The sequence below is a fragment of the Pagrus major genome, chromosome 2, assembly GCF_040436345.1.
Source record: "Pagrus major chromosome 2, Pma_NU_1.0".
Classification (NCBI taxonomy): domain Eukaryota; kingdom Metazoa; phylum Chordata; class Actinopteri; order Spariformes; family Sparidae; genus Pagrus; species Pagrus major.
In genome coordinates this window covers 14096035-14115786 of record NC_133216.1, presented here as the reverse complement: position 1 = coordinate 14115786, position 19752 = coordinate 14096035, and the positions used below count along the sequence as shown (strand labels likewise).

General features: G+C 43.8%; 1 protein-coding gene across 3 annotated transcripts in view; it reads left to right on the top strand.

Moving 5' to 3' along the window:
• Positions 1 to 18223, top strand: part of cux1b (cut-like homeobox 1b) — a 66473-nt gene extending 48250 nt beyond the window's left edge. Inside the window, exons 15-22 of one of the 3 annotated variants that reach the window (XM_073482635.1) lie at positions 13478 to 13681; positions 15170 to 15282; positions 15382 to 15498; positions 15602 to 15685; positions 16844 to 16900; positions 16994 to 17074; positions 17163 to 17227; positions 17314 to 18223. In XM_073482635.1, the coding sequence (XP_073338736.1) occupies positions 13478 to 13681; positions 15170 to 15282; positions 15382 to 15498; positions 15602 to 15685; positions 16844 to 16900; positions 16994 to 17074; positions 17163 to 17227; positions 17314 to 17362 (770 nt within the window). In that variant the 3' untranslated portion in view covers positions 17363 to 18223. The other 2 variants (XM_073482627.1, XM_073482619.1) reach the window with 2 other exon arrangements.
• The last annotated feature ends 1529 nt before the right edge of the window (positions 18224 to 19752 follow it).

The window sequence follows — 19752 nt, the reverse complement described above, 5'->3', positions numbered from 1 at the left end:
TTTCCCGGATGTGTTTTTATGAACTAAAGACTATGATACTGCTTCTACAATGGGATTTATCAGTGTTTAGGAACACGCAGCAGCAGCATGGAAGAGGACTCACATGGTGTATTGGCTATCTAAGGACATCATTTTACCCTGTCCACTTACTTCCACTTTGCCTGCGAGACAGTGAGAGAGAGAGTGTGACTGAGCCCTGGGCCAAGCTAATCTGCCTAAGTGGCACAGTGTCAATTGTTTTGTTTGTCCTTTTTTTCTTCCAGGCTGTGGCTTACAAGAAAGGTTGAAATCACAAATGCATGGGCACTTTGTCTGGGGGGGTTGGCAAAAAAGGAAAACAAAGTTCACTAATTTGAAAAAGACCTGATTAAGATAACTTTCAACTTTTGTTAATTTTTTTTTCCTCTCTCTTTTTGGAACCCCTTTTTTGTTGACTCCCCCATAATGCATGGTGTGTTTGACCTTTCTTGTAGGGTCAGCCGGGCGAAAAGGGACAGAAGAGTCCACGCTGAAGGAGGAGACCGTGCCCAGCGACCCCTCTTCCTCGCCCCCTCCTCCCCCTCCCTCTCTTCCTTCCTCCTCCCAGCTTCCCCTGTCTCGCACTCACACGGACCCCCTCAACACTGCCACCACCACCAGCAGCGGCGAAACGCACCCTTTCACTCCTACGGGCATTGGACAGGACTTCTACTCTCCCGTCTTCCCTATGGTGGGTGGTAAGATGGCTTTGAACTCCCTGATTCAGCGGCAGCTGCTCCAGACCTTCTACTCCAAAGCCTTGCAGGAATCATCTGGAATCCCCAGTGGGGCTCTACTGTTCACCCCCTTCACCCCGACCCTCAGCTCTATCCCTACCTCCACCCCTGGCTCTGGGTCCGCTGCCATCCCGCTGGCAGCCAGCAGCCCCCAGCCCCCTCCAGCCAGCCCAGATATGATTCCTGTTAACGGGAGCAGCACAGCCGGCAGCGCCCCGTCCCCGTCACCCAGCCACTCTGACGCCACCACAGGAAGTATTTTGGACGGGGAGGACATGGACACAGCAGAGATCGCCCGGCAGGTGAAAGAGCAGTTGATCAAGCACAACATTGGGCAGCGCGTGTTTGGCCACTATGTGCTGGGACTGTCCCAGGGTTCAGTCAGCGAGATCCTGGCCAGACCAAAGCCGTGGAACAAGCTGACCATCCGAGGGAAGGAGCCTTTCCACAAGATGAGGCAGTTCCTCGCCGATGAGCAGAACATCCTCGCACTGCGCAGCATCCAGGGACGGCAGAGAGGTGAGCCGGTGTATCTTTAATGTGTCAGTGCGTGCGTGAGAGTGGGTGTGTATGTGTCTTGCATGTGTGTGTGTGTGTGTACAGCCCTGCACAGAGCCATTGATTAGCCTGTCAATATGGACTAGCTTTTTATTTTTCTTTCTCTTTCCTTACTCCCATCCTGTGCCACACCTGTGTGTTTTGAGTGAGTTCCTAGTCACGCACTGATCCCCTGAGCCTCTCCTAGCTATCGCAGTCAATACAGAAACCTTTCACACATCAATAGTATTGATCGGTAGGAACTAGGAGGAAGGCAGGGGTACTGTTAACTACGGGTAGATTCGATTAGCCAGGGCCTGCTTTTGTTAACGCATCAGGACATTTTTGATTGAAGGTGGTCTCAGTTGTACAAAAAAAATAAAGCAAAGTCTACCACCCTAGTTCTGGACAATAGCCCATGTTGAAAATAAGGCTGCAGTTTAATACGTACTATTAAATATTTTATCCTTCACTACTCTGTCTTTGTACTAGTTTAATATTCCTGTTGGAGGTTTGATTCCTACCGGGGCCACAGATGGTGAAGATCAATGCATTTATGGTACTATAATGTGCATTGGATGGAAGTGTCCACACATGCCATATATTTGCAGAGCATCACAGGCACCATATAGTCTAGCTGTAAAAAAGAAAAAAAAACACACAAGTGCTGTAACATAGTGTGTGGTATATTGTTTTTAACAGAGGGCTCAGGCCAGCCCCAGCTTAGCCGAGTGTTTCAGGATGTTCCGAAGCGGAGAACCCTCTCCAATACAGCTTCACACACAGGTCTGTCCCCTTCACACACACAGATTGTAGCACGTTCTGTCTGTGTGGCATGTTTGTGTTGGGATGAACTGTATCTATGGTGTGTATGCGTGTGAGTTGGCGTTTTATTAATTTGCGAGCAGACGCACAGATATACATGTGCCTTGAAGGTAACCGCACAGTTTCAGTGACTTGCGTCAAAGGAAAAGCCAGCATGTGTATTTAGGGATTTTATTGGTAGTTGTTATTCTGTGGGGAGCGTTTACTGTACGAACCCTGTAGCACGTGTGCATGTGTGAGCTCCAGAGGGACCAGCGAAATTATGACAATCCCTCCAGTGTAGTCGCCTTGTAGCTCAGTGGTGGGAATGTTGTTCTTTGTGCTGTGCTATGGTGTAATTACTTGATGTCCTTATAGGCTCCGTTTTTGTTGGTTATGTCTGCTTTTTAATCTGACACAGTTTTTCATCTCCTCCCATTCCCTCTTTCTCTCCCTCCAGGTAACATCACCGCCCGTGTCCGCACCCCAGAGGCTGGTTCAGATGAGGCTATCAAGTCGATTCTGGAGCAGGCCAAAAGAGAGCTGCAGGTGCAGAAAGCAGGTGAGTCGTAGTTTTTTTCTCATCTCCAGACGACTCAAAGTATTGAAGATGATACATTGTGGCTGTGAGTGTTAGTGTGCATCTCCCGTGACAACCCTTTTCTCCTCCCACGACAGACTTCTCCCATGCTCAGCCCTCGTATGCAGGACTGAAAGGAGGGGGCGGAGGCAGCACAGGAGGTGGAGGTGGCAGTGGTTCAGACGAGGCCATCCGCTCCATCCTTGAGCAAGCTCGCAGAGAGATGGAGGCCCAGCAGGCTGCACTGGAGCCCATCCTCAAAGCCTCGTCTTCCTCTTCCTCCCTATCATCGCTATCTCAGAGGGATCTCCTGAGCTCCCAGCTCACCGCTCCCCTCCCTCCTTACAACCCCCTGGCACTCTCCCTCAAGAAGCCTCCTAGCTCCCTCTTGTCCTCCCCATCGTCCCCATCTCCCATCCTGGACTTCAGCTCCAGTGTGAAGAGAGAGGGCAGGGCTTCAGACATGTCTATTGACGGAGCTCAAAGGCTGGGCCGGAGCTCCGAGGGGTCGGCCCGCTCTGGAAGTTCTGGAGGAGTGGGATACTGGAGAGAGCAGTGGTGGAGCAACATGCATACAGACCAGCACCGGACCATAGCGGCACAGACAGGAGAGGATAACCGCAACCAGGAAGACTCCAAAGAGGTGAGGGGAGGCACAAAAAAAAAACGTGTGTGTGTGTTTTATTACTCTGTTTTCAGTCTACAGTGGTTGCATGTCTGAGCTGTTCTCCGGTTGTGTGTTTCAGGGAATATTGAGTGACGGTTTGTCTCGACTCAAACCGTGGAACAAGTTGAACCAGAGGAGCAGAGAGCCATACCTCCGCATGCAGCCGTGGCTCAATGGAGACCAGGGGCAAAACGCACACATCCAGCAAGCTCAGAACCAGGGTAAACAAATCACATGCACACACACAAACACACAACCACACACACCAGCAGCACAGAAAGTACATGGATTCACACAACCAGGGTCCTTGGGCTAGAGCATTACTCTGAAAGCCTGATTAGAGCTAGTGGCTAGTTGTTACTGTCAGTCTGTCACTCACCCACCCTCCTCCTCCCACCACCACCACCACCACCCTCCCTCCATCCTCCCTCCTCCTCCCACCATCCCCCCATCTTCAGTGCTGTGGCAGTGTCAGCCAGCAAGCTGCTGGTTTGTCATGTCATAGACAAGTTAGTGTTGCAGCGCCAGATGGCAGCTCTGTGTGTGTGTGTGCGTGCGTGTGTGTGCGTGTCTCTCTTTCTCTCTGGGGGTGTAAACAGCAGCTAATGTACACTGACAGCTCCTCATGACTGCTCTCTTCCAGCCTGCTGAGCTGCACAGCAGTACTACACAGACAGAGACAGGGAGATGAAGGAATAGAAGGAGGAAGCCAAAAAAGCTTCAAACTGAAAACTTAAGCACCTTTGCTGTTTGTTTAACAGGAATTAAATTAATTGATGTAGTATGACTGAAGTCCCTCCCAAACCCAGCAGGAAGAGGAGATGAAACTCGTTCTCTTACACACTAACATGTCTTCTAACCTGTACGGTCTCTCTCGCCCTGTCTGTTCGGCTCAAGCAGAGGGTACTCCCAAGACGTCAGCCAGCTGCAGCCCCGCTCCAGAGTCGCCCCTCAGTTCAGCTGAGGAGTCTGTCAACGGTCTCGCAGGGGATCCACTCGCCTCGCAGTCCTGCAGTCTCAAACCGTTGTCTGAGGATCCCTCAGGTGGGGAGTCTCAGCTTGGCACCCCGCTGCCTGTACCTGGTCATTCGGGTCTCAGCATCCAGGAAATGGTCGCAATGTCTCCTGAGCTAGATACTTACGCCATCACTAAGAAGGTTAAGGAGGTGTTGACTGATAATAACCTTGGTAAGAAACACAGGGGATAATGTCTGTGTGGTTTTGTCTTTCTCAACCTATTGATGAATTATTCAGCTTTGAAATTGGTTCTTTGAAATGACCATTTCATTTTCCCTCTCTCTCGTCCAACCAGGCCAGCGTCTGTTTGGGGAGACTATCCTGGGTCTGACTCAGGGTTCTGTCTCAGACCTGCTGGCCAGGCCCAAACCCTGGCACAAGCTCAGCCTGAAGGGCAGAGAGCCCTTCGTCCGCATGCAGCTCTGGCTCCAGGACCCACACAGTGTGGAGAAACTCATGGACATGAAACGCCTGGAGAAGAAAGGTGTGTAGTCAAAGCTCGACGATGAGGCACAAATGCACGCTCCACACAGAGCAGCATGCCTTCAGAGATAACAAACAAAAGACTGAGACAAAAGACAAAACCGTCATGTTATCTGCTTAAGCATGCAATTACTTTAAAAATACATTAACAAAAAAGACAAACAGCAGCCTTTGAATTACACATGCACATCTGCACACACAATATCCTTTGTGCAGGACAGCAGAGCATGTTGTGCAGATCACAGTCATCTTGGTGTGATGTCAGTACCAATCAGGACTGCAGACATCACATACTGTATTAGATGTGACAGCTAGGGGACTGCCGGGGGCCTGCTTACTCACAGTCATCAGCACTCCTCTTCATCATCGTCATCATCATAATAATCACCAGTGTCTATAAGCTCGTATTTTTGTCATTCGTTAGCCCCCGCACTATCACTCCATCATTCTTTATTCCCTTCTGTTTACATGATGTGTTTAAGAATCAGCAAAGCCGTGAGGCCTCACCCTGCTTGCTGCCTCACAGTGACCCCTGACTGCTCACTTCCAGCTCGCTCTGTAGAGATGGGATACGCACATTTAAACCTGCCAGTAGGCACAAGCATCCAGGATCAGTTTACCCTCCTGATATCACAAACTACGCACAAGGGCGAAAAACAAAACTAACCTCACACCAGTGTGTTTGGGGCATTGGATGGGTGGGGTTACTCTCCATTCAACTTCGTTTTAGATTATTGACCCCAAAGTAATGTATCCAAATAGCAATGGGGAAAAGTCCTGCCCAACAGCAGAGCCCGGAGGAAAGACATGGACCTAGTCTGGAGTAACCGTATTTGACCTCTCACCCTCGTGGTACAAGCCTGCAAGGCAGCACACAACTTTCAGAGTGGTCTAACCTTGCTCTGAGGGGTTTTTCCCCACAACACTAATATATCTGGCAGCATGTATTGGGGTTGAGAAAATGTCAACCTCATGCGAAGCTGCCATGAGCTGTTCATTTTCAGCTGCTGGTGCCCGGAGTGAATGGTGCTACTTGTTTGCTATAAAATGGAAGATATGCTTTCATTGTTAGAATTCCTGAGAAAGACAATAGCACCACCTAGTGGACGGAGAAGAGGATGGCCAGGTTATATTTTTAACATTGTCTGATGCACAACTGATAACACAAAACATTTCCTGGTGGCATGCACCCCTCAAACACGGGACAACCACTGTGACCGACTTCGGATGAACAAGACCGTCTGAACCGCATCTTGAAAAGGTTTACGACCTACAGTCTGTTTAGGACTGAAGTTCAGCTCAGGAGAGTGTCTTTTATGATGATTAAAAACACAAAATTCTGCTTTTTGAAAATAGCAATATAATTGCAAAATATTTTAAAACAGCCTAAAAAGATACAGCTTGGTCTAGGGCTGCAACAAACCAAAATTATTAATGAATTATGGAATTAATAAATAAATTGTTCGGTTAAAAATGTCCAAGGTGATGCCTTCCAGTACCTTGTTTTGGCAGGCCAATAGTCCCAAACCCAAAGTTATTTAATTAAATATCATAGAAGAGAAAGATGACGAGCAAGTAAATATTCAGCATTTTTGTTCAAGCAAGTAATTGATCATGGTGCCAAATAATCGTCTTTTGATCAATTAATTGAATAGTCGACTGATTGTTGGATCTCTAGTCCAATCATTTATTTCATAATAGCTGTTTTGGACTGGACAAGTTTTACTTCACATGAATATTGCGTGTCTGATTTCATGCTCATCAACCAAAGATATCAGCTTCTGTTAACTACAGCTGAGAGTTTCATTTTTATTTTATTTCATGTTTGGTTTAGTTTAGTGTATAATCTCCAAAACCAATTTTACAAAACAAAAAATACATTGTGAACCAAACTACTTGAAAAAAGAAGATTGGATACTAGATCACCAATCTGCTGCAGATATGATTTTATTGTTGATACTCCATTTATTTATTTGTTTCTGACTTCCCTTTCTTTGTTTTTGTGTGCTTGTTCAGCTTACATGAAGAGGCGGCTGAGCTCCTTGAGTGATGGCCATTCTGTGGACCCGGGCTTAGTGGGGCCGGAATACATCCAGGGCTCCCAGAGTCCGGGACAGCAGCATCTGAAGAAGCCCAGGGTGGTGTTGGGCCCCGAGGAGAAGGAGGCCCTGAAAAGGGCCTACCAGCAGAAGCCCTATCCCTCCCCGAAAACCATTGAGGAGCTGGCCTCCCAGCTCAACCTGAAGACCAGTACAGTCATCAACTGGTTCCATAATTACAGGTGAGCATTTGGAAAAGAGATCCACTTAAATATGAATCTAGTGTTTCTAGTGCTTTAAGTAAATTTTCTAGAAAGAAATTGCCTTGCTGTATTGTCATATAAAACATTGTCTTAGATGTTACTGACAAACTGCGTGTCAGGGTTTGAGTAGCGTGACTGAATTCCTAACCTAACTTGCATGTCTCTACTAGGTCACGTATCCGGCGAGAGCTCTTCATAGAGGAGATCCAGGCAGCTGGAGGGATGGGACCTGGCAGTGAGGGGGGCTCCCCTTCCCTCCGCGGGTCCAAATCAGGAGAGGGGGACAGCTGTGATGGGACAGAATCTGAGGGCACAGTGGAAACGCGCCAGGGACTTGGCCTTGGCCTGGAGGATCACAGAGGAGCATGCAAAGACCACGACATGGAGGCTGAGTCTGAGGCAGGGGGCTCTAATAACTCCCCTGCCGAGCTAGACTGCACCACCTCAGGCTTAGCCGGGCCAGGCTCCAGCTGTGGACAGGCTGGACTGGGGCTCTTCAGCCTCACAGAGGCATCCTCCAGTAGCTCTGCCTCTAGTACTAACATCCCAGCCTCTGGCCCTGCCAGAAACCCCAGGGACAACAATCTGCGCAAGAAGAAAGCAGCCAATCTCAATAACATCATCCACAGGCTGGAGAAGGCTGCCAGCAAAGAGGATCCCTCAGAGTGGGAGTTCTAGCTCCCCCTGACCATCCTTCATCCCTCTTGTCTCATAACCTCACGACCTCTAACCTTGGACCCCTCCTGCTCTGTTCCAGTTGGAGAGTGGACACAGCCAAAGTCAAGCTCAGCAGCCATTTTTATTACATAGAAGCTTTCCCAAAAGAGGAAAGAAACAAAGAGTGGTTGGAAAAACCCTTAAAAAGAAGATTTACTGAATACTTAGAAGAACAAAATAAGAGAACTTGCGTGTCTCTCCTTTTTTTTTAAACTGAGTTTTGTTTTTGTACTGAGAAAAGCACTTAGCCGTCCTGCTGGCCTCCGGCCCTGCTGTACCTCCCCCTATCACCAGCCACTGGTGCACCAGACTGGTTAGTCCTGAGCTGGGGTCTGACCCACAGCTGGGGTCGAAACCTGGACTCAGTAACACAGGCAAGGCCTGACACAGCAGCTGTCACAGTGATAGACACTGATAGATGATAGATAGAGACAGGAACTCTCTTACAAGAACTCTCACTTTCTTAAAGGAGATTTTTTCCGCTCTTCTTCTCACCTCCCAAGTGTCCACAAACCTCCCCTCACTCAGTGAGACGCCTCATTTTTCACACTGTAGAGTGACTGTTACAAACCCTTTGCCTTTTTCACTCACTGCGTGTGTGTGTGCTTGTTTGTATGTTAGGGGTTGTGTCAGTGTGCACCTGTGTGTTTGTGTGCGTGTGTGTGCACACCCAAAAAGGGTGCGTGTGTGTGTGTGTGTGTGTGTTCTCTTCTCAATGGCAGCATGTTTTCTTTTGTATCTCACTCCTACACTCTCAGAGGGTAGTGGAAGGCCTGCCGGCTGAGCTGCCATGGTTACTGATGTAAGAAAGATGAACTTTGACCTGTTGTGTCCCATATCCTATCCTGCTGACAGCCATGTGATGGCCAGAAGGATCTCTTAATTCCTCACAAACACACGCACTCATCTGAAGAGGAAGGAAGGAAGGAACCCTCTTTTTGCCTCCTTAAACCCTTCTTTTAAGGATGAAGGATGATCTCTTTTTTGTTTTATATTGCAATTTGGTTGCCAATAAGAGATTGCACAGTCTGTTGACTCTAAAGAGTACAAAATAGGGAATTTTAGGAAGCATTTTTAATTAGTACAAAATAAGAACAGAAAATAAGAGAATAACGAGTTACTGTTTTTAAAAAAAGAAAAAACAAATTAGAATGGAATAATGTTGCGTTGTTGAAATACGATACGATGAATTCACGTAGTACTGTAGCTGTCTGACATGGTGATACTTTACGTGTCTCTTGTTGTTTTTAGGTTGTGCACGTCACAGCTTTACCCAGCACTGGACCTGCTGGGTGTGTGTGTCTGCACCACCAACAAATTTGTTCACAAACACACATCTTTTTATAGGCCAAATCAGGAAGAGTGTGTGTGTATGTTTGTCTCTGTGTGTGAGTGTGTGTGTCCCGTGTGCATTTGTATTTGCCTGCATGTAAGTCAGGGTCGAGGTCAATTCACTCAGAGTTAAATTTAAGAAGTACGTTATCAATGATGAACTTTCTGACTGAAAAAAATGGGTTTTAGCGAATAAATTGCAATGTACAGTACTTGATTAATCTGTACTTCCTGTAGATTTCTATCAAAGTGAATTCACCCCCACCCTGGTGTGAGTAGTCACCACTCTCCTCCAGTCTATCCTGTATCCAGGGATGTAAGTCTTTTGCATTGAATTCTACTGTATACACTACAAATTATAAGGCATATCACCTCCTCCCTGTCCCACACAAGCCCTCAGTGCCTGTCAGCCTACTGCCTCCCCTTTGTGTGTGTGTGCGCGCGCGTGGGTGCATGTACACACACGCCTGTCGATACATGCGTGTGCACAAGTGTGTGTGTGTGTGTGTGTGTGTGTGTGTGCGATCGAGGAGTGTTCAGTGTTTCCAATGAGTTGGGTCATATTTCGTATCTACTTGCACACACTACTAGTGCACAACTGACACCCTTCTTTAAGCTGTTTGATGCGTTACCATTACATTAATCTTCTCACAAAGTAGTGTAATACTATGATTTACTGTAGCTTGGTTTTATTGCTATTTTGCATTTATAGTTTGGTTTTTATTCTGCTTATTTATAGGTGCTGTATTTTTCATTTAATGTCTTATCATTTGAGTTGTCTATTTTTTAAGGGATTATACTGTTCCTGAGGGCAAGTAACATTTTTATTAGACGTATAGACTGCCGGCAGTATTGGTTAATATTTACAAAGATGTACTAGTTCTCATTTGTTTGTATATTCATGAATCCTAAAGTTTAGTGTCATTTCAATAGCTTTGAAAAATGTGTTTGCTACAGTTCATGCTCCCGTAAGCATAAAGCTTTTACCACAACAGTTATGCTCTTAAATTGCTAGCTAGAGAATCAAAGGACATATCAAGATCAGTGAATATATGATAGCATATCTCTTTTCCTGTTTTCTATTCTCCGATTATGTTGTTTTTTTTTGTTTTTTTTACTTTTATTTGTGGCTGTTTCTTGGGCAAGCCCAACACTAACGCTCGGCAGGGCATGCAGCTTTCTTTAGATGGAGTTCGCCCTCTCATTAATCACATTAACATAATTAACTGGTCCAAATGTATACACTTTGTCGAATAGGTCAAATGAAATTACCTAAACTTGAGAACACATGTTAACTTGAAGGAGGTCATATCTGCCAAATTGAGATTAGAGAAGTGTACCAGCGAGCAGGTGTGCTACGCCAGATTGAACAGATAGCCAGCCTATGATTATGCAGAATTTATATTGCAGTCCGTAACAAAGCACTTATTGGGATCTTACCTTGGACAGGGTCTGTAAACACTACAACAGAGTACGATCCCGGGATCCTGGGAAATGTATGCCTTTAAAAAAAAAAAAAAAAAAGTGGTTGTGAACCAAGCACAGACTCCGCATCCGCATCCTAACACTAAAATTAAAACATAAGAAAGCTGTATCCATGTTTTCTACTCATACAGCAGCCCCTTGTTTCAAACTACAGAGAACTGTGTGACAGAAAAGGGCCATTGTCCTGTACAGTTGTAGATATTATGAGTTGGTTTCTATCCAGAATCTCCTCAGTCCATCCTTAAGCCTCCCCTTTCCCCGAATGTACATCCAGATATATTGGCAGCCTGTCAAAAGATACCGATAACCTCATTGCACTGCATTAAGATGCATTAGCCAAAATTGGATTTTCTAATGTATCTCATAATTGTAAAATTCCACAAACATTTCGGCTCTTCCTGTGGACGACTGATGTGAAACATCTGTCTTCTGCAGAATACTGAGGGCTTATTGCCTTCTGTTGGACTGCTTGGACTGGACAGCCACAGTGTGTTTTATGGTGATGAATAGCTACTGTAAAAGTATAAGCACTTAACCCATTTTACCATTTTATAGCCAGATCCATCCACTCACCTAAACCACGTGAGATCATCAGATTTGTGCCTTTAACTGCCAAGCAGGGCACCAAACTAGTGATGTCATTAGATGTCGACGACCTCACCTGATTTGTTCGTGATATATCCCGCATCTTGATCCAAATTTATTTCTCATCCACTTCATATTGGTACTTTAAAGTTGATCTCGGCTCTCCGGAGAGGGTTGTATATAATCGCTGGAGTGCAGTGAAAGAGTAGAAGGAGAAAGCAAACTCGTGTATTCTCATGACTGACCTGCGGGCGCGTTTCGGTGCGGGTCTTAATTCAGACAGTTGTTTTCCCACAATGCATTTCTTACGTTGTACATAACCTAACTAGCAGCGAAAGGCCAGAGCATTGAATGAAGGAGGAAGCATGCAGAAACAGCGTACACTGTAATAACACTGAATTTATTCATAGGGCATTTTGTATTTTTCTGTTTGTGTCAGGTTTGCTGTGACATTAATAACGGCACTACAGGTATTGATAATGACGCGTGCCAATTCTAATGGTTATTTGGAAAAGAGACGTGTAAATACGGTCGATCAAGTAGCTATTGATTCACTATTTGTCACAGTATGCTTTTGTTTTGAAGGCAGGAGGAGAGAAGGGACGATTCAGGACTTTTCCATGATCCACAGATATTTTTCTACAAATTTAAATCAGATGATTCTATACACTGTTGAATAACATTGTAAAGGTGTAACAGATGCTGTATATCATATCATGTTTTCTGAAGTTGTAAAGCTTTACTGTATGATCTGTTGAAGTAGTGGTTATTCATTTGACATATTAGTTGTAATGGAAGCCCGAACAGCAGCACTGGTCACCATATTCAGGAAAAAAAAAAGAAAGAAAGAAAAACCTCAGATGTTTTTTGTAATACTTTTAGAATATATCTTATGAAGTGGGTTTTGTAAGGAAACACTTTCCGAATCAGTGGTGCTGTATGCATAGCACACTCAGTAATACATACACACATAATACAGCACAATACACTCATCCTTTAAACTTTCCCCCACCCTACACCTTTTTAACTTGCGTGCTTTTTATTTTTTTATTTCACCTCTCACATTGGCTCCAGCTGTTTTTAAGTCTTAAACCATTTCCTCTTATCTCTTTTAGTTATTTCATTCATAACTGTACAGGTTTTAACAGCCAGAGATCGACTCTGGAACAATAAAAACATTTCAGCGAACGCTCGCAGAAGACTTAAAAAGAGGAAGCAAAAAAGCCAAATAGTGACGTAGTTCTCCACCTCTGTTGAAAGGTTGCTGACAGTTTTTCTTTTTCTTTTTTTCTGAACCTTGTGTCGTCGCTTCAGTTTCACCCATAGCTTATACCACAGTGTAGTCTGACAACCAAATGACCTGGGGAGATCTTCAGCCCCCATCACCCCCTCACCCCCTCACCCCCTCTCCCTCTCCCCTTTTGGAAAGCTTTAAGATGCTTGTTGAGGCTTTAGCGAGTTCAGAGTGTTTTTAGAAGATTTTGTCCAACCTGTCATCAACAATGTGGAAGTAATAATTCTCATAACTTCTCCCACTGCTTTTTTTTTTCTTCTTTTTTTGTGAGTGTGTGTGCGCGTACATGTGTGTTGTAGTACAAAAGGCTGCATGACTGTAAAGGGATGGTTAAGATGTTTTTTGGAAGTCGTTTCCCTAGCACTTCTGTCACTCCTGAGATGCTTTTTTCTCCGTCGGGGTCTCCCTCCCTTTCGTTTTTCCTCATGTATCATTGTTTCTTTATCTTTCTATTTACTAAACGTATCATGTTGTTTGTTCTCAGCACTGTAAAACAGTCCCTTCTACAACATTGAAAAGCAATATCACTGTATGAAACGTTCACAATGTATTTGTTATGATTGACATTTGATTCATCATCATTATTATTCACATGCACCCTAGGTGTGATAATTGAAGTAAATCTCTTTTATACAAATACTAAAAGTGTGCTGTGTTAGTTTTTTTTCTTTGCCAAAACAATGTTGGAAATGTCTTTTGTTGAAGAGTGTGAAATAAGTATTCTCAGAGAAAGAGGTCAGTTAGAAAGTCAGGAAAGACGAGAAAGTAAGGGGGAATCTTTCAGGGGTTTCATGATGTTGGACTCCCTCTGCCATTTACTGCTTCCACAGGTGAGTAACTTTGGGAATTAAAACAAAATATGAAGACAAATGTGAATCCTGAATAAGAAATAATCTACAAATTGTCTTCGTCTCGACAGGTCGTTATGCAGACCTGCAGGTGGAGTTTTCGTCCGCAGTGTCCACCAGCGCGGAGCAGAAGGAGCTCATCCTGAAGTTGGAGCACGACCTGAGCACCATCCAGGCCATGTCCTCCATGCAGCGCCCCGACGCAGACGGGTCGGAGGTCAGCGACATGGGGAACATCCCAGAGCCGATCAAAGAGGCCACTGCCATGTTCGCCGGTACGTTGTTGAATTAATTAAGTAGGCTGAACATGTTTTACTTTGTCAGACATTTTTAAAAATCAAGCCTTCAGTACTATTACACAGTGATTCTCTTTGGACACTTGTCTTAAAGAACAATTCAGCCTCCGCTCAAGTGATATAAATGTTAAATTTAATTCAAACCCTTAAATGTGCCTTCAAACAGTAAGTGAAGTGAAAGCAGAAACAAAAGCTTACACAAAAGAAACGGCATCCCACGTGTTGTAGAGTACATACGGTACACCTGTAGTTTGCGGCAGTACTATGTTTGTAAGAATGATATGATTTTAAATGCTGAAAAAAAGGCATTTTGTATTTTTCAGATTAAAGTACATTTCTTTTGTAATCTGGTGGATTTGGAAGTGGAAACAGAAAGAAAAATCGAGTGCACTCCTCTGACAGAGGGGTTTAAAAAGCCTTCATTCAAATGGCTATTTCATGCTCCAATGCTTAAAACAAATGGCAATGCATGTTAAAAATGAGCTGAGCAGCAACCCACACGTAGCAGCACAAAAAACATTCTTCAGGGTCACACCCTTACCATTTAAGACCTTCCCACACTGTCCCAATATTTAGATGTGCTGTAACTTTAAAGATTGATGACTGAATAAACAACGAGAAGTTAAAGTTGGAAAACAGCCGTTACCACAAGTTTAACACTCAGCAATAAAAATGACTGTGTGGTAACATTAGCCAACAACCCCAATACTTTAATCGCATATTGATTCAAATATTGCTAAACTCTGATTGTTGCACAGAAGTACGTGACAGCCGCTTTTCCCAACAGAGCCCCACCCACTTTAGTCCAGTGAGAGGAGCACATAAATAAACATCTGTCATTTGAAATAACCCAAACTGTTTTAACTTGGACAGATGTTTGTTGATGAGGAAGCACATCCATCATAAAGTCCTGCTTCAAGTTCTTTGGGACAATTCAGTTGTCTGCTCAGTAGCGTCCTGTTCCTGTTCCACATGTCAAAAATGACAAAATATCATGCGAAGACCGATTATAAACTATTTGTCCTGAAAAGAATGTTTCTTTTAAAAATGTTAATATGCAGGTTAAACGCTCGATGAATCTGTCATTGTAGTCTCTTTTGAAATAATCTCCCAGCTTTGCTGCTTGTGTGAAATGTCTTTGTTCTTAAAAGAGGTTGAGAGCACATGATTGTAGCGTCAGTCCTCGCAGGCAAAACAGCGCAGACACTGAAGTCAGCACATCTTCTCTGATTGAAATGAGGTAAACCTGCTGAGCTGAGGCTCTGCAGGGGGGCTGTCTGTTGAAATACTGCAAACCAGCCTGATTAGAAGGGTTTCAGTGCTTCTTTTCTTCCATGTGACAGTCAAGATGGAGTCCAGATTTTAAGTGTTCACTACAGTTAAATAAAACGGATAACAGCCTCAATTTTGATCACAAAATCCAGCTAAATTAACCTGATTTCAAAATATCGTAAATCATATCTCCAGGTTCAGGTGTGGGCCCTCATCCGGAGCTTCCTCAGGGTCAGATGGACTCTCTGCTCTCCATCATCTCCAGCCAAAGGGAGAGGTTTCGCTCCCGCAACCAGGAGCTGGAAGCTGTGAGTCACCATCTGTCTCACACACTCTGTATCCCTGCGTCTTTTTCTGAGGGGGACTGTTTTTCTCATCTGTTTGTTTCCTCTGTTTTCGCCCTGCAGGAGAATCGCTCCATGCAGCAGACCATGCAGGCCCTGCAGAGTGAGCTGGACAGCCTGAGAGCGGACAACATCAAGCTCTACGAGAAGATCAAGTTCCTGCAGAGCTACCCTGGCAGAGTGCGTCAGTGTGTGTGTGAGACTGCACGATGGGACTGTGCTCTACACGAGTAACGTTTCTAATGTCATGTTGATTTACATGTGTGTTTTCTCTGTGCTGTAGGCTGGAGGCAGTGACGACACCGTGATGCGTTACTCCTCCCAGTACGAGGAGAGACTGGATCCGTTTGCTTCCTTCAGCAGGAAGGTACGGGATGCACAAATGAAAATCTTCTGCCTGTTATTGGTCCATTTAGTTGTTAACTGTCATAGTTTTTTACAAGTGACCAAACATGGATTCCAGCACAGCTACAGTCGAGTCTGATCTGGTGTCAGTCCTACAGAATCATCGGCCAGGTTGTCATTTGTAAATTCTCCATTTCTCCAGAAATAATTCATAATTCTTGAGAATAAGATTCCAGTTTAGCCACCTGAGACCAGAGTGCAACACAGCATGTTGTGTTTTCATTCAATTGCTGTCACACAACTAATGACGGTGATGCATTTATGTGCTCCTCGGATGGATCCATTTCCTGAGTCACGAAAGTTGTTGATGTGGTCAAGAGCTTTTTAGTTGTAATGTGGAAACAACACGAGCACTACAAAGAGAGGGCTTATATCACAAAGTGATTTCGTCCTAGACTTGTTGCTGCACCAACACACTCCTTAAAACCACTAAAACATTGATTTACCTGAGTTGTTGTCGGGATTAACTCAACCTTTCTAACTCATTTGGGTCGACCAGACATTTACAGTTGTCTGCCACGTTTCTGCATATATTAGAATAAAGTCGGCAAGTCGTGTACTCGGGCTGTCTGCATGATTATCGTGGGCAAACAAGCTCAAATAAATTTCCATTAAAATACGAGTGTAGGGAGGAACTACACAGGAACAAGAACAGTTACTATCAACTTCTAAATTACTAATGAAAAGGCAAGACAAGGTGATAATATTATTATTATTATTATTATTATTATTATTGTTATTATTTTGCGACACCCCTTTAGTGCACCAAACCAGTGGCTCCAACTTGAGGAGCCTTCACGTCAAGTTTTTCTAGTCGGGAACTAATTTTTCCAATTACTCCGCCACCACATGAAGCCACAAGTCCTGTCTCATATTTTGGGCTTCATTGAAAGTCATTCTGGGAAATGTAGGTCCTGAATTAGAGGTCTATAAGATGTGTTGAAACGAATTAAACCACACTGAAGCAAATTTTCTGGATAAATTTGCAGTACGTAAAATGTAAAAACATCTGCAGGCGCTTTTTTAGAGTTTATTTTAATATTACTTGTGGTCGACATGTATTCACACTTTTCAAAAGTCTGTGTATTTTTTATTGAGGTTAACTACTGTTTGTTTGCAGGAGCGTCAGCGCCGTTACCTGAGCCTCAGCCCCTGGGATAAAGCTACTCTGAGCCTGGTAAGACACAAACACAAACACACACACACACACACACTTAAACTTTTTGTGTTTGGTGCAGCTTCCTGATCCTCCTGTTTTCGTGTCTCTCAGGGTCGTGGGATTCTCTCCAACAAGATGGCGAGGACCATTGCTTTCTTCTACACCCTGTTCCTGCATTGTTTGGTCTTCTTGGTGAGTTTCCTGTCGACCCCAGTGACATTTCTGCTTCTGTGTCGTTGGCTGGAAAACGTGCAAACTGTGACTTTTTTTAAAATTTCAGGTGCTGTACAAGACAGCATGGAGCGAGAGTATCGGCAGAGACTGCTCTGCTTTCTGTGCTAAAAAGTGAGTTTGTTTATCTTGCAACTGGATGAATTGAATATGATTTAATACAAGTTTTTTAATGTTCCTCGTTTCCCTGTTACTCCCAGGTACGCTGACCACCTCCACCAATTCCACGAGAACGACCAAAACCTTTAAGCTGTCCCACAGTGACAACACCTCTCCCCAGTGGGAGGAGGCTGCTTCTACATTCAGCAGCGTGCATGTCCTTCATAAAAAAGTTTACCTAGTTGTGCTCCTGACGAGGACAGAGCTTTACTTTTCTTCTTCTTGCAGTAGCTGACATCTCCACTAGGGGGCAGTTTAAGCTTGTAAACTTCAAATCAAACGGTTGGTTGGTTCAAAATAGCTTCTTCTTGCTTTTATTTGCAGATTCTTGATCTTTAATAAGTTGCAATTGATATAGAATTACACTATAAGTTAAGATTTCCTCTTATCCTCGTATATAGACATGCTAGTATATGAAGTTAAGAGTGTTTATCTAATGGACCACAATACTTCAGGTTGTGTTGTGTTTTTTTCTGGGTTGAGCTGGAATTTATAAGGATTAAGAGAATTTAATCAATAAAGATAAAGTTGATAATATTGATTATTAAAGGCGGTATAGTTACCATTATAATATATGTTTGATAGAGACTGTGAGAGGTGGGTTATCAAGGATGAGGTGGTTATTTTAAGGGATTCTGGTGGTGGAACAAAATATACAGTAGCTATAAGTTTACATTTCATTCCTCTGAGATTTGTCCCACTTAAGTTTGACTAACTGATTAATTGGTAAGTACTGTAATGATTTAACGGTTTATGTCTTTAGTGCAGAAATCACCTTGTTACTGTCACTTTCTGCTCCTCAGCTGATAGATGAGGGTTTGCAGCAGTAATATATTGATGGTTACTGAGTCTATGATCCTGTTATTCTTCTGTCAGACAAAGTACTGTGCATGTTTACCTGCTTCTTTCTTTTCTGACTAATATATTCCAAATAAAGACTATGCAGTAGTTTTTCTTGTGTCGTTTTCAAAATTTCCTACTACCAAGACGTATTGTCTGTGTAGCAGAAGCATGATACAGCTGGTTCCTCTGTGCCATCAGGGGTCAAAAGAGGAAAGTTTTCTGGGGACAGCAATAGTTATGCTCATCCTAAATAGGCAATGTGATTATCATCAGCAAAACATAACCTGTTTCATGATGGAAACCTCCTGATAATGGTAAGTCTTATTTTTTTTCCTTTGCACAGATTGTCAAAAGTGCACTGCGGGGAGCTGACCACATGACCTGAGAAATTTACTGATCTGAACTAACGACCAGACATGTAACTCAAGCTGAATAACCCAAGAAACTACAGTCTTACCTGCAGTATCCAGTGTTTATAAAGAGAAAAGACAAGTTATTAGTACTCGACAGTTAGATATTATTAGCCAATTTATCCAACCTGTTCAAAAAGTATGACAATAAATTGATAAATGTTTGTTGAGATTCAGTGAAATAAATATAATCAAACAAAAATGTAATATAAGCTTTCTTAATTTCTTCTCAATTGAAAAATATTAAATCCGCATCACTTTTACAGAGTGAAGTACTGACGGCCAGACTGAAGAAACTAAACTAGAAACATCAACGGAGACAAGTCATTCAAGTCAAGTCTTTTACTTCCAAGGCTCAACAAGTCCACATTTCTGCTAACTATGAGCTAATGTTGAATTGAGTTTCCATGTTCTGCCGGGACCTGCCTGAAAAACTAGTAAGAAGAAAGAGAGGGAGCTGGCAAGGGGCTTAAAACTCAAATAAAAATATAATGTCCAACTTATTTTAGTCAGCTCAGAAAGCTGTTCCCAGCCAGGCTGAAGAGGATAATGATAGCTAGGGGGCTAACGTTACTAGCCACCACCACTTGTTAGAAAGAGGATGCTGTTGATGATGGCAAAGATGGTCATGTGTTTATGTAGGAGAGAGAGACCATGCACATATTTCAGAAGCAACGGTTCTCTGTACATTTTCAGGGGCCCTGTGTGCCACAGAGCAAAGGGTTCCCAACCTTTATAATGTAGATGTGTAAGGAGGGTAAACTGCCTTTACTCTGAACTGAAACTGTTGATTTGTCACTGGATGCAACAGTGACTAAGGATGGGTGGTTGTTTTTGTTTTACACAGTATGAAACCTAAGTTTGTGCTGGCTGATGGTGGAGGCAGACGTCACAAAAGCATGTGGTCCAGAGCTTTGACGCTCAATGAGAATAATGTCAGAAAAGATGCTGAACTTCATTCCTCGTAATCTGGCCTTGTGCTAGTGAGGGAACCTGCTGGATGACGGTGACGGGAGGAAAGAGTGGATTTATGACATCTGATCATCTCGGACAACTTCCTTACCTCCCAGTAGACAACCCCTGATGGAGCAGCACCGCACCATGGTCCTGTCATTCAAAATCATCCCAAATAAATCATCCTACAGCCTTCAATCATCACTAGAGCATCAAATGTGTATCAATACGCAGCTGAGAATAGTCCCCAATAGATACACTTTTTACTCCTGT